This window comes from Opisthocomus hoazin, chromosome Z (assembly GCF_030867145.1).
Source record: "Opisthocomus hoazin isolate bOpiHoa1 chromosome Z, bOpiHoa1.hap1, whole genome shotgun sequence".
Lineage (NCBI taxonomy): Eukaryota > Metazoa > Chordata > Aves > Opisthocomiformes > Opisthocomidae > Opisthocomus > Opisthocomus hoazin.
In genome coordinates, this window is record NC_134454.1 from 39542114 (window position 1) to 39568867 (window position 26754).

At 41.0% G+C, this 26754-nt stretch overlaps 1 protein-coding gene across 3 annotated transcripts in view; it reads right to left on the reverse strand.

The window, feature by feature from the left end:
- Positions 1-20: 20 nt before the first annotated feature.
- The window catches only part of ACO1 (aconitase 1), a 38337-nt gene continuing 11603 nt past the window's right edge, over positions 21-26754 (reverse strand). For all 3 annotated transcript variants that reach the window (XM_075411369.1, XM_075411371.1, XM_075411370.1), the window contains exons 3-21: positions 25634-25802; positions 22509-22646; positions 20399-20468; positions 20107-20290; positions 17165-17304; positions 15987-16158; positions 15449-15549; positions 14285-14401; positions 12840-12999; positions 9683-9818; positions 9088-9172; positions 8658-8814; positions 7968-8092; positions 5810-5914; positions 4991-5133; positions 3730-3877; positions 3190-3312; positions 1954-2139; positions 21-736 (exon numbers count right to left, since the gene is read on the reverse strand). In XM_075411369.1, coding sequence (XP_075267484.1) covers positions 623-736; positions 1954-2139; positions 3190-3312; positions 3730-3877; positions 4991-5133; positions 5810-5914; positions 7968-8092; positions 8658-8814; positions 9088-9172; positions 9683-9818; positions 12840-12999; positions 14285-14401; positions 15449-15549; positions 15987-16158; positions 17165-17304; positions 20107-20290; positions 20399-20468; positions 22509-22646; positions 25634-25802 — 2573 coding nt within the window. In that variant the 3' untranslated portion in view covers positions 21-622. The remainder of the gene's footprint in view (positions 737-1953; positions 2140-3189; positions 3313-3729; positions 3878-4990; positions 5134-5809; positions 5915-7967; positions 8093-8657; positions 8815-9087; positions 9173-9682; positions 9819-12839; positions 13000-14284; positions 14402-15448; positions 15550-15986; positions 16159-17164; positions 17305-20106; positions 20291-20398; positions 20469-22508; positions 22647-25633; positions 25803-26754) is intronic.

Consider the following 26754-nt stretch of genomic DNA (forward strand, 5'->3'; position numbering starts at 1 on the left):
CATGACAAAGACCACCAAACTTCTTGAAAATAAATTTAATTTTATCCATTAGAAATATCCCCCATAGGTCCACCTTTCCACAAAGGCTTAGATTTTAAACAATAAAGTTCACATTTTTAAAACTTAATAAACAGCTAAATAATTAATTTCAGTATTAGATTCAGATTCTGGTCAACTGAATAAGAAAGCAAGTCAATACCAGGTAATCAAGAAGGAATAAAAATTAATTTTTATACTGTCAGTTAATACTTGGACCACTGATATAAGCGTAGGACTTCTTTAACTTCAAACTTAATGGACCAAATAGATGAAATCAACACATGATCTTTAACAGTTCCACAGATTCCAGCAGTATTTTAATGACTTCCGTGCTGTATTCTAAGGTAAGTCAAGCCAACCACCATACAAAACAAGTAATAAATGCTGTTTACTTTAATTGGGCAAGTGTGTCCAGTTTCCTGATACACAAAAAAATTCAGCATTGTAAACAAGCCTTCTACTACAATCCACAAAAAAAACTGTTCACTTTATGGTTCACGCTTTCAAAGTTAAGATTACCATAGTTTTATTGCGCTCATCAGAAGCAGGCGTGTACCTGGACGTTTTCGCTTTATGTTTTGGATTAGGATGCCATTTTACGGATCATGTAGTTCAAAATGCCGCCGTTGTGGAAGTAAGTGAGCTCCACGTCAGTGTCAAATCTCATGATGGCATGAAAGGTTTTTCCAGTATCCAGCTGTTAGGGTCAAAGAAAGTCATTCAAGCACCAGAATCTTCCATGCTACATATAGTAAAATAAGGGCTATTATGATCGTTTTGCCATGTTAAGAAACTGTGGTAGAAATCTAAAGTGAATAGGCACTAGACTACAGCCAGCTGCTTAAGAGGAAAGTAGTTTAAAACAAACCATAATAAACGTGCTGTGGAGTCTTCTTGCATTGCATTTGCTGCCGCATTCAGAGCTGCTGTTGAGCTACTGTTTCATGCTAGCAGCATGAAAACTGACCATCCTTTCAAGTGGTTATACTAATTCTATGTAGTCATTCTTCTGGCTTAGGTACAATAGCAATATTAATTCCATTAGCTTTCTTCAAGGGCTGGTGTTTGGGAATCAGAAAAGCACAAAGACAAGTGCATGAAGTGAATAGAGCCACTGCGTTTTACTGAAGACTCCCCTAGTCAGGTACTTCCAGATGAATGCACAATGTTCATCTGTGACTGATATGCTCACCAACTCTTTGGGATCTATACTTCCTCCATTTCAGGGCAGCTGAGGCACATGCAAACAACTATTGTCAGAAACTAATCCAGGGAGATCACCTGCACTAAGTAGATTGTTTTGCTAATCGTAGTAAAAAGCAAACTTTTGCGCTATTAGGTTAAGCAAGTCAATTTTACAGATGTTTCAATCAAGAATAAACCAGATTTTTGTCATAGATGCTAGTATTTTTCAAAAAACGGCATAGGTTTGGAGGCAGAGCTAGACAAAAAGCAGGCGTTCAAATACAAGGCCTGAAGTTTAACTAGATTCTATACTGGTATGCTTAATACTTCACTTTGAATGCCGCAGTGTACCATATTCTGTCAGGTGAATTGTCAAAGAATTATTTTAATTTTAAATTAATTTAAATTATTTATTTAATACTTACAGTTCACTTTCTGTTGTACTTCAAACATTTAACTGAGACAGAAAAAATTATAGTGGACTTTGAAAGTCTGGACCAAAACACAGAACTGCTTTGTGCTAAATAAAACCATTTGGGCATGCTGCTTTTACATCCCATCATAGCAAATCCCTACAGCAATGACTGTTTTTATCCTCTTCACCATCTCTTCTCCCTTCCTCAAGTGAGAGAAGCTTACTGCCATATGAAAGCACATGGTTTGAAGAGACAGTTCATTTTGAGTGAAATTACCCTGATTCAGAAAATGCAGCTCTTAGGTGTCTCGTACCTTAATCTGGATGTTCATCTGCGGTTTTAGTTTTTCAGGAATGATAATCGTGTAACGCTCCCGTCCAGTGAGTCCTAAAGTCCCTGCATCCTCTCCAGGTAAATACTGCAGAGGAATCACTCCCATCCCTACTAGGTTGCTTCGATGAATTCTCTCATAGCTTTCCGCAAGTACAGCCTTGACGCCCTAGGAAATACACAACACATATAGTTATCATCATGGTTCAGGACAGTCTTTCTGTGCTCATAAGAAGGAAATTGGTGCGTTTGTGGTCCCCTCCATTTCAGTTATCAGGCACTGGTAGAGTCAGCAGGTCTGTCTGACAGCGGGCTGTCCAGGATGACTTGATTATAGGTTAACTTTCAAACATCTTTAAAAGAAATGTGATTGTCAAAAAATTACATACACTTTCTCAGGAATGCAATTACATACTCTTTCTCAGAATCTTTTTTAACATGTCTTTTGCAGAGCACCACTCATCATTTCTGTAACTCTTGCTAATTCAGTGTTGTCCTCCTACACTAGAAGCTCCAGGATGCAGTTAATTTAATTGATTTCTAATTTTTACATGTTAATACAGTGAAGACAAAAAAATCACCACTAGGAAAAAAGAAACCAAAAATTTCAGACAAACATAATCTTAAACACCAACTCTCCTCAAACTTTGTTTCATAATACACACACTACTGCCTTCACACGTTCCATACCAAGAAAGCTTGAATCAGAGTTCAGGCTCGTAAACAGTGTAGGACAGGATAGGCAAGGAATGAAATGGGTATTTCACTGTATGTGGATTTCTATTAGGCTCCTATAACAATACTGCTAAGCTTTCCTGCAATCTGCATGGTGAAGCCATGCTAAATTTCATTTTCACTGATACTACTTTTCTCTTGCACTTTCTATCTTCCCTGCTAAGTGCAGGAGGTAGCTGGAAGCAGACTCGAGGTTTACTGGGTTATGGGAAGCAAACATAAAGAAACTGGCCTTTCTGGTGTAGCCATGTAGATTTCTAGCTGAAGATCAGTCAAGGCTTCCAGTCTGAACAGGATCTATTAGTTTTTGAATAGCTTTTGCAACTCTGCTGTGGCAAGCTTGGAGGCAGCTGAGATTTCAGAATAGCTCCTGTTTCCAAAAGTGAGAATGAGCCACCCAGGACGTTGGTCATAAGCTAGCCTTCCTGACAAGTGAACGCACTTTGAAGTACTGTCCTCCTCCTAATGTACTGTAGTCACTCACCAAAAGGAACGGTCCTTTAGCTGCCCAGTCTCTGGAACTTCCTGCACCATATTCCTTCCCAGCCAGCACAATCAGAGGATGGCCAGCCTGCCTGTATCTTTCTGCAGCATCAAACACATCCAGCTGGAATGAAAATGACAAACACTTTATACACTTTTTGGGGGTGGAAGCACAGTTCCAGGGAAACAAGGAAAAAAGCGTCCCCACATAACAGCTGAAGCCCACACTTTCCACGAAGCAGCACTCTAAGGATATTAACCACATAGTGCCTCACAGCTGCTACCCTGACCTCACTCCCAGAACAAACCTGCACCTTCCACTACTGCTTCTGCAGTGGTTACACTCTCCACTGATACACCTGATAGCACCACATTACATAGGTGTGTGTGACCTGCTTCCTTAGGTCAGCACAGCTCCTGTATCCTCATTAGCTTTACTTACAAGATGCTTAAGTAAATGACCTAAGCTGTAAGAAGGAAAGCAGGTAGTAATCCGCTCTACTGTCAGTGAGCCTCAGTTTAGAGCAGCATGTGTACTTACAGTTTCCCCAGAAGGGAAATGGACAGTCTGAGGTCCTTGTTTATCAATAAATTTGTTCACCAACCGAATGTTTGCAAATGTTCCTCTGGCCATGACAGCGTCATTCCCTCTGCGGGAGCCATAAGAATTGAACTCTCGAGGAGTCAAGCTATTCAGGGAAAAGAAAGAAAAGAAAAGAAAAACTAAAAAAGGAAACTCTTGATTTTAGAATCAAGCACTCTGTGCTTTAAAAAATCAAAAGAAAGTGAGCTGGTGTTTCTGAGGCAGGTGTGTACATAGTTACCATCACAGCAGTAGTATCCAGTTAGCTGATAATTCCTTCTACTTTTAAAATTTTTTTGAAAGAAAAAAAAATTAAAAAAATATAAGTCTACCTACAGCTTGGTCACAGAAAGCAGCTTCCATAGTACTCTCATACCTTGCCCTAGAAAAAAGTATCTGATAGTGATTCAAGGATATAGTCCATGTTAGGTCAGAAGACGCAATACAACTCTTTTCTTAATAGCAGTCTACTGAAAATCCTCGTTGTTGTTTATATTACCATAGCATCTAGAACAAAGGTAGAGACACCATTGTGCTAAACATCTAAAGGCAGAGAGAGCCCCTGCTGCAGGTTAGAACTAGAGAAGGAAAAGTTCATTTGCACACAGAGATACAGGAATGAGGGGACACTCCAGCCTAACCAGTAAACAAAAAAAGTGCTGGAATCTGACAGAAGATTGGACCATTTGCATTGGGCTACATGCAAACAGCAGCTATGACACACAACAGCTATTTTGTAATGTGTGTAGAACTATTCAGATTTCAAAGTGAGTGACAGCAGAGGGCCAAAGAGTCCAGAGCAGTTAGTTTTCAGCAGATCACACTGTTTTAATCTATTTCCTCTCCAGAATTATTAGGTCTGGTGAAAATATTTTTTTTATCATGTCAATGCTGTTCCTCAAAACACCACTGAAGTTGTAAGAAGTGCTAAACCAGAGAATAAAAATATTATATTATCTGTGAAGACTGAATAGGGCAACTCCACAAGTCTGAGTCCTGCCTTAAGTTGAACACACTCTATGCAAATTCTTACACTTGGTGAGAGCTACTGACACTGCAGAGAAAGAAATGCTTTTCTTTCTTCTTTTATGTATTCTCCAGGCATCTGTCAAGGTAAACAAGCGTATATGAACAGACAGCAGATATGTGTGCCTGTAACATGGTATAGTAGTTGTGGCTTGTCTCCTCTTCCCAATTTAAAACAAGAAGTAGTGCTTACCCTCTGCTGGTCAAGTAACGGGCTGCAGGACTATTTCTTGCTATGTTCCCAGCTGGAGATATGTGGTCAGTTGTCACAGAATCCCCAAAACTCAACAGGACATAAGCATCTTCTATTGTTTTTGGGGTCTGAAGAGCCAAAGTCTAAACCGTCATAAATACAAACAAAATCATTAGAATGTAACACAGAATTCCTTTATCAAAAGTGCAAATTGCAAAATAAAGCATCCCTTTTTATGCAAGTTAGAAGAAAGAAAGTAAACCCACCCCATTAAAAATGTTTATCTTGAACAAAATATCATGTCCTGGCTGTTTTTCAGCAAGTTCATGCATGAAGAAAAGATATGAGGCAAAAAAATTAGCTCAGGCTTTCTGTGGTACATGCGTGAATGCAGATGAAAATCCAGGATTCCTAGACATCTGCACGCATTGAAGTCCGCACTTTCTTTTAAATGGTACTGAAATTCCAATCTGAATACTGAACTATTTGGTGCAAAATGCAGACAGGCAGAATTGTGGGTTTCATTTTCTGTCCTTTTCCCTCACTTGCTTTGTGACTATTTAAAAGTATTTTAGCTTAAAAGGAAGAGGAGACTTTTCAAAAGCTCTGCAGTGACAGAGAATCCTTACAATTTTCACAGTCATTTATGCCTTTGTATTAATATTAATACAATAGTCTAATTCTAACATTTGAGAAACAAAGCCTCAGTAGGCTATGATGGATGGTCCCAAGGCCCTTGAAATGGTTTTGCTGCACCTTTAATATTAGCCAAGGTCACTACACACTTTGGCTTGATTTAAAGAGAAAGCATACACGTACCAGACCATCGAAGAAAGGTGGAGACTTGATGTAAGTTGACTTGGGATTCCAAGTATATAGTTTGTCTGAAGGAGCATCTAAGGCATTCCAAGACTTGTTTACTGTCTGAAAAACACAGAAAAGCATCCCATTGATTTTTAAGTTCTCAGATGCAACAGCATTACTTCAGAATCCAGGTAAAATTACAAATTTTACTTCACCAAAAGCCTTGTGTGTTGCTTAAAGCACTTTGGGAAATTCTTACGACAATATACATTATGTTTGGTGTATGGGTTTGGTTTTTATTTTTTTTTAAGATTCTATCTTTTTTAAAAGAGTTAGGAAAACCTTCATTTCATTACAGAAGAAGAGCTGCTCATCCAGTTTGCTGACCATAACCAGTATTATGAACACAGATAACATTTTATAATTCTCAAATGTATTTATCAGTAATCTTAAGAAGCTTTTCTAACATGTAAAGCTTAAGAATATTTTGTTTTGACACCTGAGAAGGGCTTGCAGGAAGACACTCCCAAGTACAAGATTTTTTTTCTGATGTGAATGCTATTGAGGCCATCATCAAACAAGTGGAGGAAAAGAAGGTAAACAGGAGTAGTCAACATGGATTCACCAAGGGGAAATCATGCTTGACCAATCTGATAGCTTTCTGTGATGGTGTGACTTGCTGGGTAGATGAGGGGAGAGCAGTGGATGTTGTCTACCTCAACTTCAGCAAGGCCTTTGACACTGTCTCCCATAACATCCTCCTAGGGAAGCCCAGGAAGTGTGGGCTGGATGAGTGGTCAGTGAGGTGGATTGACAACTGGCTGAATGGCAGAACTCAGAGTTGTCATCAGCGGCGCCGAGTCTAGTTGGAGGTCTGTAACTAGTGGTGTCCCCAGGGGGCAGTACTTGGCCCAGTCCTGTTGAACTTCTTCATCAATGACCTGGATGAAGAGTTCGAGTGTACCCTCAGCAAGTTTGCTGATGATACAAAACTGGGAGGAGTGGTGGATACACCAGAAGGCTGTGCTGCCATCCAGCGAGACCTGGACAGCCTGGAGAGCTGGGCAGAGAGGAACCTGATGAAGTTCAACAAGGGCAAGCGCAGGGTCCTGCACCTGGGGAGGAACAACCCCATGCACCAGTACAGGCTTGGGGCGGACCTGCTAGAGAGCAGCTCTGTGGAGAGGGACCTGGGTGTGCTGGTGGACGACAGGTTAACCATGAGCAAGCAGTATGCCCTGGCTGCCAAGAAGGCCAATGGGATCCAGGGGTGCATTAAGAGGAGTGTGGCCAGCAGGTCAAGGGAGGTTCTCCTTCCCCTCTACTCTGCCCTAGTGAGGCCCCATCTGGAGTACTGTGTCCAGTTCTGGGCTCCCCACTTCAAGAAAGATGAAGAGCTACTGGAGAGAGTCCAGCGGAGGACTACGAGGATGACAAGGGGACTGGAGCATCTGTCCTAAGAGGAGAGGCTGAGGGAGCTGGGCTTGTTCAGCCTGAAGAAGGCTTAGAGGGGACCTAATATATGCTTATAAATTTCTCAAGGGTGGGTGTCAGGAAGATGGAGCCAGACTCTATTCAGCGGTGCCCAGTGACAGGACAAGGGGCAACGGGCACAAACTGAAGCACAGGAAGTTCCATCTGAACATGAGGAAGAACTTCTTCCCTCTGAGGGTGACGGAGCATTGGAACAGGCTGCCCAGGAAGGCTGTGGAGTCTCCTTCTCTGGAGATATTCAAGACCTTCCTGGACATGGTCCTGTGCAGCCTGCTGTAGGTGACCCTGCTTCGGCAGGGGGGTTGGACTAGGTGAACCACAGAGGTCCCTTCCAACCCCGAATATTCTGTGATTCTAACAAGTAATGCAAATGAATTTTATGTCAGCTGAAAAAACCCAAACATCTATGAAGCTGGAATATCTCACTTCATAATATCAGCCTAGGATGACTGTTTAAAACACATCATCTGTATGTTACGTCAGGACCCAGCGGTCAGAAGGAACCAATTAATTAACCAGAAGCCATTTAAAAAGAATTAAAATCTCATTTGAATACTTGTCAGAACAGAAGCAAAAGCAATAGAAGGAAAAGGTTCATTTCATTATCAAGACCAGTTATTTAACATCTTCAGAATAGCACAGTACATCAATCAAGCTAATGCCCAGGGGATTAAATCACCTCTATTTTTTGGTAGACCTCCTTGAACATCCCAGGAATAACAAACTGACGCTCAACAGCCTGAATGTCATTTCTTGTTGGCCAGATATCTTTCAGGAAAATCTTCTTTCCCGAAGCATTTATTCCTGTAGAAAATGTTATTGTTACATTTGTTGCATAAGTTTTCCATTAAGAAAGAAAGAAAAAGTTTTATCACAGTGTCCTTTAGCTATGTGTTCCTTCTAACCTTGTCAACACTCATGAGACACACTTTATTTTGCATACAAGGGTCTGACAGAAGAGGGCCTCACAAACTTCATGATGCCTGCACATACACCTTCTTTTGTGATTTCCAGTGGCTTTCCAAAATAATTTTTAGAATAATTTAGGTTGGAAAGGATATTGGATGGTTGTCTGTCTGAACTACCCGCTCAAAGAAAGTCTACTAGGTCAGGTTGCTGATTAGAGACTGCCACCCAGATATAACCAGAAAGATGTGCCTGTGGAATTAGAATACTGATCAGGCTTGGCTTCCCCCTTTCTCCATCGTACAGACTCCTTGTTGCTCTGTTTCTTAACAGCTGCACGCTTTGCATCCCAGAGGTACTCAGTCATTTGAAGCATCTGCCTAGGACAAATGTTTCTGAAGAGCTTAATTCCAACCAGTTTAGTTTATAAGCTGTGAAAACAAGCATCCTGACACTGTCTTACCCAAAGGCTCTTTCTCAAAGTCAATCCGGATAGTCCCTGCAATGGCATAGGCTATTACCAGTGGTGGGGAGGCCAGGTAGTTAGCACGGGTGTTGGGATGGACACGCCCTTCAAAATTCCTATTGCCAGACAACACACCCACCGCTACGAGGTCTCCCTGCAAGAGAGAGTTTGAGACAAAGACAGCTGAGGTGCTTGCAGACTCCACACGCCCTGCAGAATTGCACCATGCTGCAACATCAATGACTGGACAGCCACAGAATAGTCTCCTGCCAAACAATCTCAAAGCACTTCCCACAGTGAAAAGAATACAGACTGAATTTACTTTGTACACAGCTGAGAAGAGTTAGTGCACAGTATAACACAGCTCAGAACAGCACACAGACAAGAACACCTTACCTAAATAAGCTGCATAGGAAAAGCTTCATACCTGTGTAATGGCCTCAACAACAGACTCTGGTAGGGGTCCACTATTGCCAATACATGTCATACAGCCATAACCCACCACGTCAAACCTAGACAGAGCACAAAAATCATCAGTGAACAAAAAGCTATTTTGGACGAAGATGTTTAACACCTCAGCAGCTGGCTAGGGTTACTTTCAGAAGATGTCCTCCTGTAACAGATGAATTGCTGCCGAGAACAGCATTTTTGAGAATGCTCGATTTTTATCATTGCAGTGACTGTTTGTGCACACAGAATAAAGATCTGGGAAATGTATTATCTAGCAAGATGAACAACGGTGTCATTTATGCAATTTCAAAACCATTCATCTTGAAAAATAACCCATTTTCCTGCTTAAGAATATGAGTCTTCAAGAAGCTACAGCAGGCAACAGGCCTTCTCCCTCATCAGCACAAAATCAGATAGTACAACAGCGATGCATTAACTCATGCAGAATCATGCCATAGGGTACCTGCCATATCATTTAAGCTGTACAGAGAAATAGTTGTTCTATTGCATCGCTTGCTGTCAGTGCTTTTAGTTAAGCAGCCACAGGACAACCATAGGAAAAGTACTCTTACCCTAGTTGGGAGAGGTAATTCATCACTCCACTCTCCCTCAGATAGTAAGTGACAACCCCGCTTCCTGGGGACAGGCTAGTTTTAATGTATGGCTTCACTGTCAAACCAGCTTCAACAGCTTTCTTAGCAAGCAAACCTGAAAAATGCAAAGGACAGTTGCAGTTTTTCCTGGAAGTGGGACAGTTTGGTGGATCAACAGGTTAACAGAAGTACCATTAGATAACTACAAAAAAGAAAAGGCTCCATTTCCAGAAATGAAATGGTACAGTGAGCCAACAGCACTAATACCAGAGTAACCAGCTAGCGGTCGAGTGCTCTGTTGAACTGTAAATCCAGCCTGCAATTACTGCTCCAGTGGAAAGCTGCTGGAAGTTGCATTCAACAAGATGCACTCACACTGGAGCATGCAGACATTCAAAACACAGACAGTTAAACAAACACTATGCATAAGAAAAGTGTGTCACAAAAAAATGTAATGAAGAATTGTTAACTTCCCACTTATGGTGGTCTAGTGACCCAGGGCTGGAGTAAATGCCAACAGATGACTTGCTGCCATCAGAAGCGGATGGCTACGAGAACACCAGCTGTGGCCCTTGTCACAAACAAGCTATCTCGCAATCTAGAGCTTGTTGCAGGAGTGCTGTTTATCCCTCCTGGATTTGTAACATGCCTAGAGAAGTTTGAGAGGAGCATACGTGCTACCAGAAACACATTTATCCTGAAATTCATCCTTTTAAATGAATTGTCCATACATAGATGAATGTTAAGAAAACAAGTCCCCACCAGCCCTTTCCCAGGATAGACATAAAAGAAGCAGCAGCTATGCAAACTATGCAGAAGTCCACATTCCCATGCCTCATTCTCTCTCTCATACATCCACTTAGATAAGAAAATATACATCAGCTCTGCTTTGATCCAACATGATCTCCAACTGGAAGACATCATCAAACTGTTTTGGTTTTGCCAGCTGTTTGGGAGCTCTGTTAGACACAACCCAGAGATCTGCATTGTAAGTGTTGTGTGAGAAGGCCTACACAGATGGATTTGGAGGCCTAAAGGTAGGTATGTGCATTTAAAAAAGCAGTCCTATTCCTGAAATTGCTGAGGCTCCTTAACTGCCAGGGGAAACTGTGGAAACTGGAGCTCTTGGATACTTTCGTAAACGTGACCAGGAACAAGTGATCATCCTAGAACCTGAAAGCCTGACAGCTTGTTTGAAAGCATTGGCTTCTGTTTTCCTGCCAATACCAGTTCTCAAAAGCATGCAAAGTCAGACTAAAAACCAGCAAAGAAGCGCCAGAACTTCACTTGCTTGGGGAAACCCTAATCCAAAACTTTTGTAAAGTCAGATTAGGCTGTCAAGGCTACTATAGCATACACTGAGTAGCCCCACAGACTCACAGCCCATGCACATTGTTTAGTGCACAGCATAAACATCGGTAGTTTAAAACAATCATTCATATTTTGGATTTCTTTTAGCTTGGTAACTTAGTGTGGGAGTACTGCATGTTTTACTTACTTTCACTTCAAACCCTAGTCTGAAAGCCAAATTATCACAGAGCTGTTAAGTGAAGCAGGCTGAAAGATCAGCATCCCCACTGCCACAGAGAGGGTTAAAAATGCATGCCATTAGGTTAAAAATGCATGCCATTAGCCTGGGAGCCAAACACTTGAGAAAACTATATCCTAAGCAGGTGGCACAACTGAGGGATACACCCACCTAGGACTAAGGGAATAGGGTAAAGTTAGTCTGCCTGGAGGAAACCTACTTCTTGATCCTTGGAAGACAGAATTACAGCTCTATTTCTGTGATCATGATCAGGATGGACCTGAAGAAAGAAGTATGCCGATTTGGCTGTGCTGTCAAGGGCAACTGAACTGGAACACTTTGTTCAATCTTGTTTCTCTCAAAGGACTAAGAAATAGAGCAGGTCTCTCCTTTGCTTCCCTTTCCGCCTCACCTTGTTTATGATGTCCTTTGTGTCTGTTGCTAGGAATTAAAAGACCTTTTGTGCCTGGGAAGGGGATGAGTACCCAAAGAAAGATGCTAGCCCAAGAACAGGTGCCAAATACCACTTTGAGAAACTAAACACAAAGTGATTTTTGTCAGAGGGTCTCCACAAGGCGCTTTTCCCAGCACCACACAAGAACAAAAGGAGACAAATTACATGACTTCAGCCAGCAAGTAATCCTCTCTGGACAAGGGCCCTTGTGTTGCCCATTGTACATCGCTTCCAACCTTGGTAGAAAATAAGCCTGCATCCTACAGTCTGACAGACTAGGAAGCCCTAATGCAGTGGTGATCTTACAGTGACAGGTAACATCTATGTATATGTTTGTGGAGGAGAGAAAGAAATATGTGAGCATGTAGCCAAGCATCTGGGAAAGAACGCTGAACTGGGCTAGTATAGACTGAACCCTTTGAGCTGACTCTCTTCATCCATATTTTGTTGCCAGAAGCACACTTTTGGAATGAGAAATTTTCTGCCCAGACTAGCTAGTTTAAAAATAGTCAACCTCCTGATCTGAAATTTAACACAACCAACTCAGACTACTGTTTTGTAGTAGTGAATATTATAAGCAAGAAAGTGGGGGATACAAAATGCACCTCCGACCACTTCTTGGATGCAGTTAAGATGTAAATGACAAGCTCTGAAAGATGGCAATCACAGAGAACACAATTTTTGTCCTATGCTCACCCTCCACATGCCCTCAGACTCTTGTTGTAATAACCTGATACACCTCTAGCTAAGTGTTTATTTTGTACTCTGCTGCCAGATCAGAGCACTTTCAGACTTAAACCCATAGGCCTTTCTTCACTGTCCCTCTTCTTGTGGCTCTGACTTGCATTAACCTCTTCTCAGCTCTATATAACACCTTCTGTGCACTTGAACAAGTGTCAGAGGTGCTGGTTAATTCAGTTCCAGTTTGCCCTGTAGAGAAGACAGTGCAGGAAAAATACATTTTCTTCAACCCATGTTTCTAGCTACCATTTCCAGAATTCCTTCTGCTGCTTTTAGGGACTAAGCTCAGTTTTATCCCTCCAAATCACAAAAACAACACTGTGCATGTAGAATTACATCAGTGTTGTATTTGTCTTTAGGGCACACAGCCAGAGACATAGAGAAATCACTGCACATTAAGCAAACAAACTTACCTGCTCCCAGCATAACCGAGGGGTTACTGGTGTTTGTACAGCTTGTAATGGCAGCAATCACTACTGAACCATGAGCAAGTTCAAAGTAACAGCCCTCAAAATTAAATTTGACTATGCTGTTGTGTCGGTCTGGGGCAATTTGGAATCCCTTGAATCCTTGCTGCAAGAGAGAAAGAATCAAAAGGATGTCGTTAATATAAATATTTTGACTGGAAATCAGTACAGGCTGGGAATTTCACAAATGAGAAGCATCAGTCACATCCATGCTTGCACTTTCAGGTCAAGGTCATCTCTGTTCAGTCAAAGTGGCAGACAAAAATCCGTTTTTCTCTGGTCTAGCCTATTCTCTGTTTACTGGTAAAAGAGGCAGGCTTTGCAGCAAAACGTACTTGTGTTTCCCTCCTGCATGAATATATCCTTCTTCAGCTTGCTCAGATACTTCTTACTGCCATGTCCTCCAGATTCCTGAACACATATAGTCGTGTTACACAATCTAGTCCCAAGTTTTTAGCCTTAACATGTAAAATTTTTAAGCCATGAATATCAAATAGCTCAAATTTATACTCAGAGCTGACTTGAGAGGTAAAGGCCTGACAGTCGGTAAAAAAACAAAGAGCAAGATGGCACTGTTGACACTATTAAAAATCAATGAGATCTGAAACCATAAAGTCATTTAATGGAGTTTGGAATATGCAACAAAAACAAGAATTATTGCAAATTGCTGTGGTTTAAGTTGCTTGATTTACATCACTAGAGTTCCGTACTGCTTTTAATAAGGGCGGTTACTGTATCAGGTAAGGATTCAAATTGATTTTGGAAGGTTAAGTGTCTGGGCTTGTTAATTCTAATTAAAATCTTCCTATTCTTTCAATGGCCGTTTTTGACTGGATAATGTAGAGAGAAGCCTTTTTTTTTTGTCTTTACCACCAGCATCAAAGAGTCAGAGAGACACATGCAGCTCTGAACTTCTGAATAGATTCAGTACTGAACGCAAAAGTCCCTTGTGGAGCTCTAGGGCATAACCTGCTTGGAAAGCTGAAGAGCTGGGTAGCCATGCTCAGCAAGCAGCAGTCAGCTACCAGTAGCAACTGGGCAGCAGAGCTCAGTGCAGTAGCTACTTTGTCCGCTCTACTAACAACACCCACTGTGGCTAGTTCAGAAAGCCCTATGTATGTTGAAACCATGTTAGGCCTAAGATTGATCTAAAATCAGAAAGAACTACTACTTCAATAGGAGATTAACACCTTCATGCGAGAGAGGTATCACCCCAATTTTAGACTACACATTGTTGGCGTCATCTTCTAAACTGCGTCCAAATATTCTCATTTATTTTTCAGTAGGCAAATAAACAACACACAAGTCAACCTCAGAATGTAGTTCCTGAACACTAGACAACGTTTAGAAACATGCATTAGTTTGTATGCCCAAATGTTCCTAGTCTCTACCTTGGCTCCCAGACAAGTCTCAAAGTCCTTCTTCATATCTGACACAGCAACTTTGTCCTGAGGTCTTTTTGGTCCACTGCAGCAAGGCACGACAGTATGGAGATCCAACTCAACAACCTATCAGTAAGAGCAACAGAGAGTGGTTCAGCACTGCATGACAAGTTGAAGCCACTTAAGCCACAGGTATGGTTACCTCTGCTGTTGAACCAAGGCAAGTCTGCACATCTTTACGTTTGTTTGCAGAAATTATCAAAGACATACAAGGAAGGAAAGATCAGAGGAAAAGAAACAGTCCTACTTTCAGACCCTGCCAGCTCCCAGGTATGGTTCTCCAAAGTACCCCAGTTATTGAAAACCCAATTGTCACTAAAGCATCTAAACAATGTAGATGGTTTTGAGAATTATGTCCTCTCACATGCTAGCAGCGGGGTCCTCTTCAGAAAACAATGATGCGAAGAAATCCTGGTACTGGCATAAACCAAAGACGACTATTCATCTTGGCCTTGGGGAAAATGTTCAGAGTCTATTACGAAACAGAGATTATCCTATTTTCCTGTCTCTCACCCATGTTTCAGCTTTGTTTTTATAGTATGCTGCATCTTTCCACATTTACTAAGATTTTTGAATAATCACACAAACCTGAACATACGTTACAAGACCAATTCCTACTGTAGAGAAAACCAGGGTTATTCTGGAGTTTCCTGGACACAGAGCAAGATCTTGATTTTCTTACACAGAAAATGGCTCATGTGGTCTGCAGTTCCCACACAGAGCTTCTATGTGTCCTGATTCACACAGTAAAATAAGTTGCTGAATTGAAAATGGGTAAAACTGGGACAAGGCTTACATGGACTACATCCACACTATCTTCATAGCTGTGTTGGAGTCTGGACTGGACTTCTCAAAACTACATGGATGAGATTGTAGAATCTGCATCAGCTAGAGCTCAACTGAGAGCCAATCTATACCTATGCCCAAGTTCTCACACTTGTAGAGCCAGCTGACTTGTTCCACTGGGACCTACGTTAAGACAATTGTGTGGACCAAGCCAAAGAATAAGAAGTCCCTTGACTATTTCTTAGTTTCTGTGAAAAACAGACAATTGTCACATTAAATAGGGTAGGGCATAAAGCAAGGAGCCAGAAGGCAAGAGTAGTTTCTAACCTGTGTGAAGTCCGGATCCTGAGAGGAGTTCTTGAAATCTCTTAGCATTCCCACAGCCTCAAGATATTTTTTTGTGCACACAACTTTCTCTTTGTCACGGCCTAAGGTGAAAGACAGATATAGCAAAAACAAAACGTAAATGAAACTGAGGAACTACTATGTGACAGAAAAAAAAATAAAATTCCTAACTGGCTATTCCACTGCTCACATTGTACATTGCATTACAGGACCCTTTCAGCACAAATGTTAGAGGCTCACTAGGTAAAAAGCGAATGAGCAGGCTTAATGGCTTTTGCAGAACAAAAACTTAGGTTCCTGCTTCTGTCATCTGGACAAGCCAGGTTAAGGTAGGGCTAAGCAGGTAGTTAGCTGTGAAACAGTCTAAAACTCAGCTCTTCCTAAACATGGACACTAAGACCAAGAAACAGCTTGAATAAGCAAAGATGGATTAAAAAAAGCACTCAAGCTCAGAAGGCTCCACCTGATTCAACCCCATTGCTGACTACACGTTCAACTCACGGTTTCCTCTTACACTCACCAGTTTGGATCAGGTACCCAATGCTAATATCATCCACTGGGAAGTAGGCAGCTGTTGCTCCATACTCTGGACACATATTGGCAATCGTGGCTCGGTCAGCAATTGACAGCTGGGCTACACCAGGACCAAAAAACTCCACGAATTTACCCACAACTCCAACTTGGCGAAGGTGCTGTTATAAAAATACAGTGCCTGTGTCATTGCTAGATGTCAAACAACCTGAGCATGGATGTTATGAAATCCAGCTTTCAACTTCAGATAAACCTTTTTTTGAAGGTTTCTATAGCCATTTAAAACCAGGAAGTTTTGGTAAACTAAATCACGAAGTTGAGGACACAGATGTATCATTTCAGTAAGAAGGTACAACACAGGGATGTATTCCTCCTAAACTTGCTCTTCCTCTCATTTAAACTAGAATCTATCTTAGAACAACTGTATTTTTCCCAGCATGACATTCTAAGGAGAGAACTGTGGGGTCTTTAGCCAGCAAACATAGGAAGACGGGGAAAAACTGCACAAGTACATAAATCAAACTGTAAATGACTGAACGCACACAACATCTGGATGAATTATAAAAAAAACCGTTGGCTTTCCCCGTTTGGAGGGTCTCTTTAGAGACAGCATCCCATGATGAATGTGTGTACCAGATTTCTGACCACAACAACACTAATGCTGACCTAGTGATACTCTTAATACTGTCACAATCCACAGAGTGAATAAACATATTACGAACATATGACATGTAAGCCAAACACCTCCAGATCAAAGAAATCAGACTGCAGCGCTTACTGTTTGTTTTCAGGTTTTACACTGCCTTATTTTAAGTGGGGACTTCAAAAATAGTCATCGCGTTTCTTTTGAGGCGTCAGAGAAACAATATCGTTTCACAGCCACTGTTGTCCCAAAACAGGTCTGCACATGAGAATTCGAACAGGCCATAAGATATCAGCTCTCTGTTCTATTTTGCCTGGCTTCTGGGAAACACATTTGCCTAGCAAACTTGCAGTTGTCCTTGGGTAGCTGATTCCAACCCACACAGAGCAACAAAGCTTAAAAAAGTCTAAAATGGCTACATGGAAGTACATACAGGGCTCCTAAGCATGCAGTACAGTGACTCTGTCCTACAGAACATGCATAGCTCCCAGCAGTAACAGCAAAACAGCAGACATGTTCATTACCTTTGTAATGGTAAGCACAATGTCAGTGGATGTTACCAGTGGCTGAGGGTTTCCTAGCAGCTTATAGCCAACGACCTCAGGAAGCACCATGCTGATCGGCTGGCCCAACATCACTGCTTCTGCTTCAATGCCACCAACACCTGTATGCAGGAGAAGTAATACAATCCAACTATTCAGAGAGATAGTAAACTGTCAAAGATAAACCTATGAAGCACAATTGACTGATATTACTCCTCTTAACGTGTGAAAGGGGAGAGAACACAGTCAGCCTTCTGCTAAGAGGCACTCCTCATCCTGCTTCAGTTTCTGTAAGGTTGGGCTTTCTAAGTTCTTTCTGTTTCATACTTTTGTCCTTGTTCCTCAGCCATTAGATAGGATATTGGGCAAATCTAAGTAACTTACTCTGAGGATGCCTGGCTTTTACAATAACAGATGTAAAAGTTTTATTTAATGACTTAAACATGTAATGCATAAACAAAGAATGACTGACATGGCATTGAACATAGTGTGTGGCAAGTGAAATCCATACAGACTCTAATTATTGGTCTCCAAACAAAACTTCAAGGAAAGATTATTAGAGTCAAGAGAATAGACTGTTCTAAAGAACACTAACAGAAAAGCTACTTGTTAAGACAGAAATATCTTCATTACATCTGTTAAGTTTCAACAGGGCTTGGGCATGTGCAGGTAGGAGCCTTTGTGTAAGCACACCTTCAGTATTAGAGGAATGCAATTCAAGTGACTACTTCATCTTGGTAATTTAGTACGTTAAAGTATTAAGATGTCATAGTCATACACAGTCTAAAAAACCCATGATGTTTACCATCAGTATGGCATTGGGCAGCAGGTTTATAAGTTTTTGCCTGTGGAAAGTTCCATTCATGTTTATCTTCCCCTTTCAAACATTCTTCTATCTTTTGTTTAGCTTAATTAATACCGAGCTAGAACAAATTGCCTGTAATAGTTGCTTTGTATGCCAAACCACTACTCCTATCCTTTTTTCCACTTTATCTAATAATGGTTCTGAAAAATAATTTCCAAATTATTCTATGCAAAATGATATACCTATGTTCATTAAAAGGTAATTCTGTGACACATCCCATCATGTGACTCCTTTCACTAGGCATGGAATCATTTTTAAACAGTCAAGTTAGTCAACATGACTGATGGGCTACCACAGACAGGCATGCACTACCAGCCACTAGCAAGAAATGTCGGATCCAAGAGTGTGTGCTATGAACACGTATGGTATGGACTATGCCTAGCCATACTTTTCAAATTCTGGAGAAAAATCAAGCTAAGTTTACAGAGACATTCTTCCAAGTAGCTATTGGTGTTGTGACACCATCTAAACAATACTTCACGTGTAAAGTGCAACCAAATATAGAATAAAAGAGACATCTCCTATCCCAAAGATGTCATGGTTTTAAATAAAGTGAACTTGTGTATATTTGTATTCTAAGCCAGCCAGGAATTCTTTCACCCTTGACAGAAAGTCTCAGTTGACCAATATTGCTACAGTAGTACAGGTGCAGCAGAAAAACCACAATGTACTACTTCTGTCACACATGGTACTCAGAACTTCACAAGCATCTTTGTGAACAACAAGCATATGCTGTTTAGAAACAGATTGTCTTTATTTGTACAATATCTATTTCAATAGGGCTCCTATCACCATATCACAGGAAGATAAAAAGCTCAACTGAAGGTTTTGCTACCATGTGTGGGATGATTTCAAATACTTTCATTTCATACCTACTTATTTGGTCAATAATTCAAACACTGCAGTTTACCACTACAAGCAGCAAATTAATTAATTGTATTTATTTCTGTGACAAATATTCTGCAGACTACTGGTATCAGAACATACTTCATAGTGCTGTTTTTCACAATGGCCTCTCTGGCCATATTTAACTCACTCAGCTTCAACTTTCGGCATCTTCAATCTACTATAGCATTTGCAGTACTTTTTGATAAAGCAACACTTTGAAAGTAGCTTAGTGACTAAGGAACAAATGGATGTTCAGCAATGCTTCAACCCCCTTGCCTTCCAAAATGACTAAGATGCTTACAGAAGTCTTACTTAATATTTTTCTTGACTGCTTCCTTGTGATTTAAATGCAGAATAGAAAATGTATAAAAGAAAAAAAACAAAACACCGAAACACCATCACCACCACATTCACTGGAAATCATCTGAGGCTGTTATCAGAACAGGGAGCTTGGTTGTAAAGTCTTAAATAACTGTAAGAGACCTTGTCACGTTCCTTGAATTTGAGGTTAGTCTGTGTCTGGCTGGCATGGAGATAACTTTTCTTTACAGCAGCCCATATAGCACCATGGTATAGATCTGTGACCAAACTAGTGTTGATAACACACCAATGCTTTAGCTATTGCTGAGCACTGCTTACATAGTGTCGAGGTCTTTTCTGTTTCTTACTCTGCCCCTCAGCAAGTAAAGCTGGGCTGGGCAAGGCACTGGGAGGGTAAACAGCCAGGACACCGTACCCGAACTGAACAAAGAGATATTCCATGCCATATAACATCACGCTCAGCATTAAAACTGGGAAGTGGAAGGTGGGGGGGAATTTTTTCAAAGTAGTCATTGCCCAGGGACTGGCTGAGCTTTGGTGTGCTGGTGAGAGGTGGTGACTGATTGTCTTTGCACCACTTGCTTTTGTTTCCTTCCCTGCCCCCTCCATTCCCCCTCCCCCCACCTATTAAATTGTCTTTGTCTCAATCCATCGGTTTTCTCTCTCTCTCTCTTTTTTTTTTTTTTTTTTTTTTTTTTGGCATTTGCCCTTCCGATTCTTTTCATTCATCGGGCTGGCAGGAAGAGTGAGCAAGTGACTGGGTGAACCTGCTAGCCATGGTCAAGTCACCAGACTCTGAAACACAGCTTAGTCAGCCAAGAGACTATTCACAATACGCTACTGCACATACCCCAGCCAAGCACTCCCAAGCCGTCTATCATGGTGGTGTGTGAGTCAGTGCCCACCACACTGTCTGGATAGTAGTAGCCATCCTGATCCATCACGACTCTTGCCAAGTATTCCAAGTTCACTTGGTGGATGATCCCAGAGCCTGGCGGAATAATCCTCATGTTTTTAAAAGCCTGAGAGCCCCACTGAAACAGAAGGAATTGGAGTAAAAAATTTTCAGTGCACATGAGCACTGGAAGAACTTCTGCTCACTGCACTTTGCTCCATGCAAATAGAATTAATTCTTTCAGTACCTTTAAGAATTCAAACCTTTCTTTGTTCCTTTCAAATTCCAAGTCCTGATTTTTCTGCAAGCTGTCTGACCTGCAAGTGAAAATAACCAGCTGTCAGAACCAAAAATATCCACCTGAAATTTATGTCTGGTCAGATATACCCAAAGGCTGAAAGAAAAGAAGAGTTATTAGCTAGTGTTAATGCTGATCAATCCCATCTTTTTAATGTCACTGCAGCTGTGAAATGCAGGCAACCTATGAAAAGGATTTAAGAAATCTTAAGAGATAATACACTTGAAGTCTGGTTAAAATGTGAGTGCTAATCTGCCTGTCACATATATGGCAGACCTAAAACTTGTAGCTTGGGAAAAGCAACACTACATGTTAGAGCAATGTGAAGTTTCCAACACCTAGATCAGAAACAATCAGCAAAGTAGTAAAGGGAACTGGAACACAACTGCCCTGCATCTTCAGTTAAAAAGAGGTTACCACTCATGATACAGTGCTGCCTGAAACCCCTGTGTTTCAAAGCAGACAGGGCTAGCAAACTTCTCACTTGAACCAGCTGCCAAACTTAGGCCTGAAGAGTGAAATAACTGAAGCGTAGGGCTGGGCAATATTCTCTCCATATATACATGAGCCTAACAGAAGTAAAAGAATGCTGTGACAAAAAGTAATTATTAGCAAAATATTATCTGAATTAAGTCCTGGATACTACTGAAAACATAAAATTAATGCTATTAAAATAATACAGGAAAAGGAATCATAACAGTTCATGTTGGCCTATGGTAAAGATGAAATCATACCTTGTGCACAAAGAAATACACTGTTTCCCAAACATCTTAAGAAACGATATGATAGAAATTAACAAGAAAAAAGGTCTGGTTTCTAGCTTAATGCTTAGTGCTAGAGCACCCATTACTCCAGAAATCAGTCTTTAGATGCTTATTTCTAATTTTGCATCTGGTTCTAAACTCCTTAGTGTTATGTTAAGATTAAAAATAGATACAGCATCTCTAGGAAAAAAAGTTAAAGGGAGTCAATTTTCGACAGTTACACAGTCAGAATTTTTTGGCTCTTTTTCTCCCCTGCCAACTATGAAATGGCATCAATAAGAATTTGTATCCTTACTAGTTTACATTTCATAAAACAGTAGGAAAAAAGTTATATTTGAAAACTGTCTGGCAACATTCCTCTATGAAGCAGGCTTCGCAATACATTTCTGCTCAGAAATTCAGGGGTTTTATTCTAAAGCAGCCTATAAATATTGGCACTGAGAAAGTGCACTTTGTGTTCTTTAATGTTCACCTCCCAGGAATTTTCTTCTTTGCAGTGCTGTAACTTAAGTGGCCTGCTTCAGAACTATCTCATGTAGACAACAATAAATACACAGAGCATTTTAGTGGGCAACGTAACTGCAGACCAAAAACATCAGGAGTTTGAAGATGGAAGGAACCACTGAGAAACACGTAATTGCAGGATGTGTTTGGAAAAGTAGTTCAGTAGGGCCATGTTTAGATACTATGGAGGGCTGAACAACCCCTGTGCAGAGATCTTGTATTTCATTGTGGGTCTAGAGAGTGCTCATATCCTGTAGCATGCTGAGAATTGAACAGCATTATGTTTCTTTCCTGTACTTACAGAGGCCATATTAATCAATGTCTTGTGCTCCTCTGCATGGAGGCACTGAACTAGCAAGCAGTTCCTCAGAGCTGGACTGGGGCAGCTCAGGTCTATTCTTATATAAATAAGGAAGAAAGGAGATATTCTCACTTGTCCTTTTCAAAAAGCCCTATGGGGTCAAGATAAGTGCATGTGGAAAAAAGCTCTTTCTGAGCAACTAATAATAATGCAGTATTATTATGGAAAATTATGATCACCACAGGTCTGGACTGAGCCTGTTTTTATTAACATTTAGTCCAGGCTTGTGCTGCTGTGAGATGCACCACAGAAAAAAACAAAATTCCCCCATCTATTTCACAGTAACTAATACAACAGTCTTACTTGAACACTTGGAGTCTAGGATGTTATAGTCCAACTGCTAAGAATATCACCAATGGAACTACCTTCATTGTCAGCAACTGGATCCAGATTACTTACTACCATTAATAAGTAAGAGTTATATCCTTACCGCCTGTTAAAATCAACCTGGATGGAGTGATCTATCACAAGATCAGCAGGACAGATAGGATTGATTTTTTCAGGGTCCCCACCAAGTTTCTTCACAGCATCACGCATGGCGGCAAAGTCAACCACAGCAGGTACCCCCCTAAAACAGAAGAGAAACAGGCAAGGTGAAACAATTTGGAAAAGAAACAAACCAACAAAACAGACACAATTGAGATCAGAACAGACCCATACTGTCCCATACAAAGCAAACCACAGCCTTACCGACAGTCCTGGGATCATTACTCTATGGCAGAGACAGTACCCCTGGGAAGACAAAGTCAGAAGAGCAGAAGGGACAGAACTGTATCTATACCCTGAGCACTGTAAGAATGAAAAGCTAAAACCAAAATTCATCAAGTAACAGAAGCAGTTTAACATGCTTGGCTGGGAATGTGGAAACTTTGTCCTAGTCGGCATTCCTCTGGGACCTTGAACTGGTTTCTCTTCTCTTGTTCTGTTCCTCTCTCCCCTGCCCCCAGCCTGTTTAAAAAAGAAGGGGGGAGGGGGAAAATGACAGTGTCCTTTCTTTGACTCTTTGCTATGTTTATTTAGCCAATTTTAAGGCAAGGGTCATAGCTTCCAAGTTTTGAAAAGCACAGGAGAATCTTCTCCACAATTAGGGCTTTTCGGTACCTTCCATGCTTCAACTGAAACCGACAGAGCAGGGCATCAGATTTCTGAAACTATAAAGGATATGGTCGCAAAACACCTTTGCAGAATAACTGCATTTTCAGAAGTGGATTTAAGTACCCTGGCAGATCACTGGACAAACACGGAAGGCAGAAATAACACGTACTATCCATCTTCACTAACAAATTGTTGCACTAACCACTAACAAAAGACCTTATATCACAAATGATGTTCAAACAGCATGTTTTCAGGCTACAGGCCTACATTCACATTTCTGCCTTCTCACATATCTTGTGACAATCCAGCAAGCCCTTGACCTCCAAGTGACTCAGAAAAAAGTTAACAGGCCTTCTTCTCCATGTTTGTATGTCTCATTCATCCAAAATTATTTTTAAATCCTCAAGTTAAGCCTTCCTTCCAAAGTGAGGAAAGTAAACTATACAGAAGGTCAAAGCAACGCACATCAGAGTCTTTCGTCCATCCTCCAATTCCAACCGAAGTTTAGTCATAGGCAGACAAGGAAGAGTAACCAGAAGCTCTGGGACTTCAACACGCATCTTACCTAATAGATCATACACGTTTCCACACTTATTTTAAGAAAGCTTCTGGTGCTTCTCAGCTTATACATTCTCATCTTCTACAGAGGTATCTACTACCATGACATTTTCCAATCAGTTTGGGAAACCCTCTTCTATACCAGCCTATCCAATTTTGCCAGCTGCTGAGACAAAAAGAGCTGTCTGATGTGCTTGTAAGGATTCGGCATCATTCAGTAACCCACTGAGAACACCAAGTTTCTGCAAGAGCAGCCCAAAGCAGCGAGAGTTTATGTTTTCAACTCTGATTATAAGGAAGCTATTATGATTTTAAAATATACCAGAAACAATTCAAGAAGAGAAAATGCTATGTAATTCCCACAGAATTTTGCTTTGAAAATCCTGTTTGTTTACAGACAAACAGAAAAAAAGGTCCACATTATCTAACCTTGACACAATTAACAGATGTTGTTCAGCAGCTTGAAGCAGTTTGTTGTTCCAGGGTATGCCTACTCCAAGCAAAACTGCAATTGCTGTGTTATGCTACCTAGATGGATTTGGGGGAGGGCAAAGGCAGGAAGAAGGGAGTGCAGGAGTTATTTTGCCAGCTTACAAATGACATACAATTGAAAAGGAACAGACACAACATCCATCTGCAGTCTTAGAAGAACTCGTGATAATTACAGAGTGATCAGATGTAGGAAATTCAATAATTCTAATCCAGGACACGTGAATGTAATTGTTGTATGGCTTCTGGAAAACTGCCAAAGCTGCCTTTTCCAAAAGTCCCACTCAGGCGCTTGTTCAAGAGCTCATTTTTCATGAATGCAGCTGCTCTGCAGACTTACAGGCAAATTTTTAAAACTCAGCAGGAGAGAAGGGAGCAAGAAAGAACTACAATAAAAAAGGCAACAATGTTTGCTTGAAAGTTTGGCTTCCTTTGTGCTCCAGCTTTTTAAAATGTTAGCAACAGCAGCAGGTAAAAAATAGCTAGGAAATCAGCGCTTTTTTCAGCTGAGTCTTTGCAATTTCTCCCTTATGTCTTTAAGAGTTGAGCTGTGCTGGGTGTCTAGCACCTGGCCAACCTTTGGGAAAATGCAAAACAGAAGGTACAACAGCTAAGACACTTCGCTGTTCTGAGAAATAAAACCACCTGAAAGCTTAGCAGCATGGGGCTTACCGTGGACGAATTAAACTCTCCTGCAAAGGCAGAAGACAAAGCTACAAAGGACAGTGGACTAGTAAGTCAAATGCGGTATTAAAAACAGTTAGAAGCTACTGTTCCACCTGAAAACGGACTTTCTCTGTCTACCAGGGACTATTACATGTTGATATGTGGGGACTAACCACACTGCAATAACAAGGCCCAGTTTTCAGAGTCCATTAGGTAGGTAGGTAGAAATCTCAATTCACATTTCTGTGAAAAAGTAGATGTTCATTTTTTGAAGAGCAGAGAAATCTTTAAAAATATATTTGAAATAATACTGACTTGGAAGATAAAATAATGATGTGGGTTACAAATGAGGATTGAAAAGGGTGGAAATTGAAAGCAAGAGCCCCTGGGGGCGTGGGGAGGGGCAAGACACCACCATCCCCGTCCCCCCCTCCTCTACCCCGAAAAACAACAACAAAACCTTTAAACTCTGAATTCCCTCATTTGGATGCAATTTCTCCATCCCATTTTCTTCCCCTCTGTTTTGAAGAGTTTCATAACAATATTTATTTCTCCATCCCAGAAGCACTTCGTTTAATGCTTTTATCATAAGTGTTTGCCTCTCCAAGTGTTGTCTGTAGCATGACATCCAGCAAAGCTGAAAAAGGTCTTTCCAAACATTTCACTGCTATTCTTTCCCTCAGCTCACCCCTCTACCCCAAGCCGAGCACTGCCCCTCTTCTTGGCTTTGGAGAGCACCAGACTCACGTGAAGTCTTGCAGAATAACTCTTGCAGGCTTAAACGGCACTTCAACATTCTTGTGTTGCACCACTTTCCAGTTGAGAATGTTCTCAACATCTCCCTTCTTCACTAGGAACTCATCACAGTTACGGATTGCTGCTTCCAAGAGGACTCGAATAGAAAACGGCAGGTGTGCTGCATGGGTGAGAGGCAAGAAACAAACTCAGTTTTTACCTTAGGGTATATGTCAGCAAGTACAGAGCTCTGCACCGATGGCAGATGGGTCCTCAAGTGCTGTCCCCGTATTCTCACAAGGCTTTAGCCCAAATTATCAGACTTCCTTTTCCAGCCTCCAGCTTTGTGAGGAGGTCAGTGCTAACCAACCTGTTCCACTCAATTCTTTGAGCAGATTTAGTATCTCAGTCTCTGTGAGACAATAGATATCTTTGCAGAAAGGACTCTCTTCCACAGCTCTTCCATCCTCCAAAGCAATACTACTCTGAAAATATGCTGTGCTCACCTTGTTTCTCTGCCATTTCCTCTCACTCTTGCCACTGAACACAGCCATATAAATGCACTACAAGAACATAATTTTCTATCTGACATGTTGGAAAGTACAGCTTTAGTAGTCTAGGCAGCCTCTTCTCATACAGAGATGGAGAATCTGTATGTAAGCAGTAAGACTGTGCATCTGCTAATCTTCTCTTACTTCAAGATGGAAATACTTACAGAAGATGACACAAAATATTATTAGAGCAGTCCTGACAGCTTTACTATGAGCAATGGGTGTGAAGAAGAAAAAAAAAAAGTTTATCTGTCCTTCCTTCACTGGTCCATTGTAATAATAGCTGTTCAATATCCTCTCAGAATACTTATATTCAAAAATCTCTTGAGAAGTTTGTCCCAACTTTCTACACAGGACCCCCAAGACACAAAAGTCACTACTTAATCACAGTGAGACCTCATTACTGCTATCATAAAAAAACCTCAACTATTATTCAGGACACATCATTCAGAATCATTTGGGGTTTCTTGGTTGGTTTTTGTTGCTTTGTTTTTGTTTTGATTTTTTTTTAATCTCCCCCCCCCGCTCTCTCCATTCTGTTCTTCTCTTGCTAAGTTATTCCATTTTTCTGCTGCATAGTGA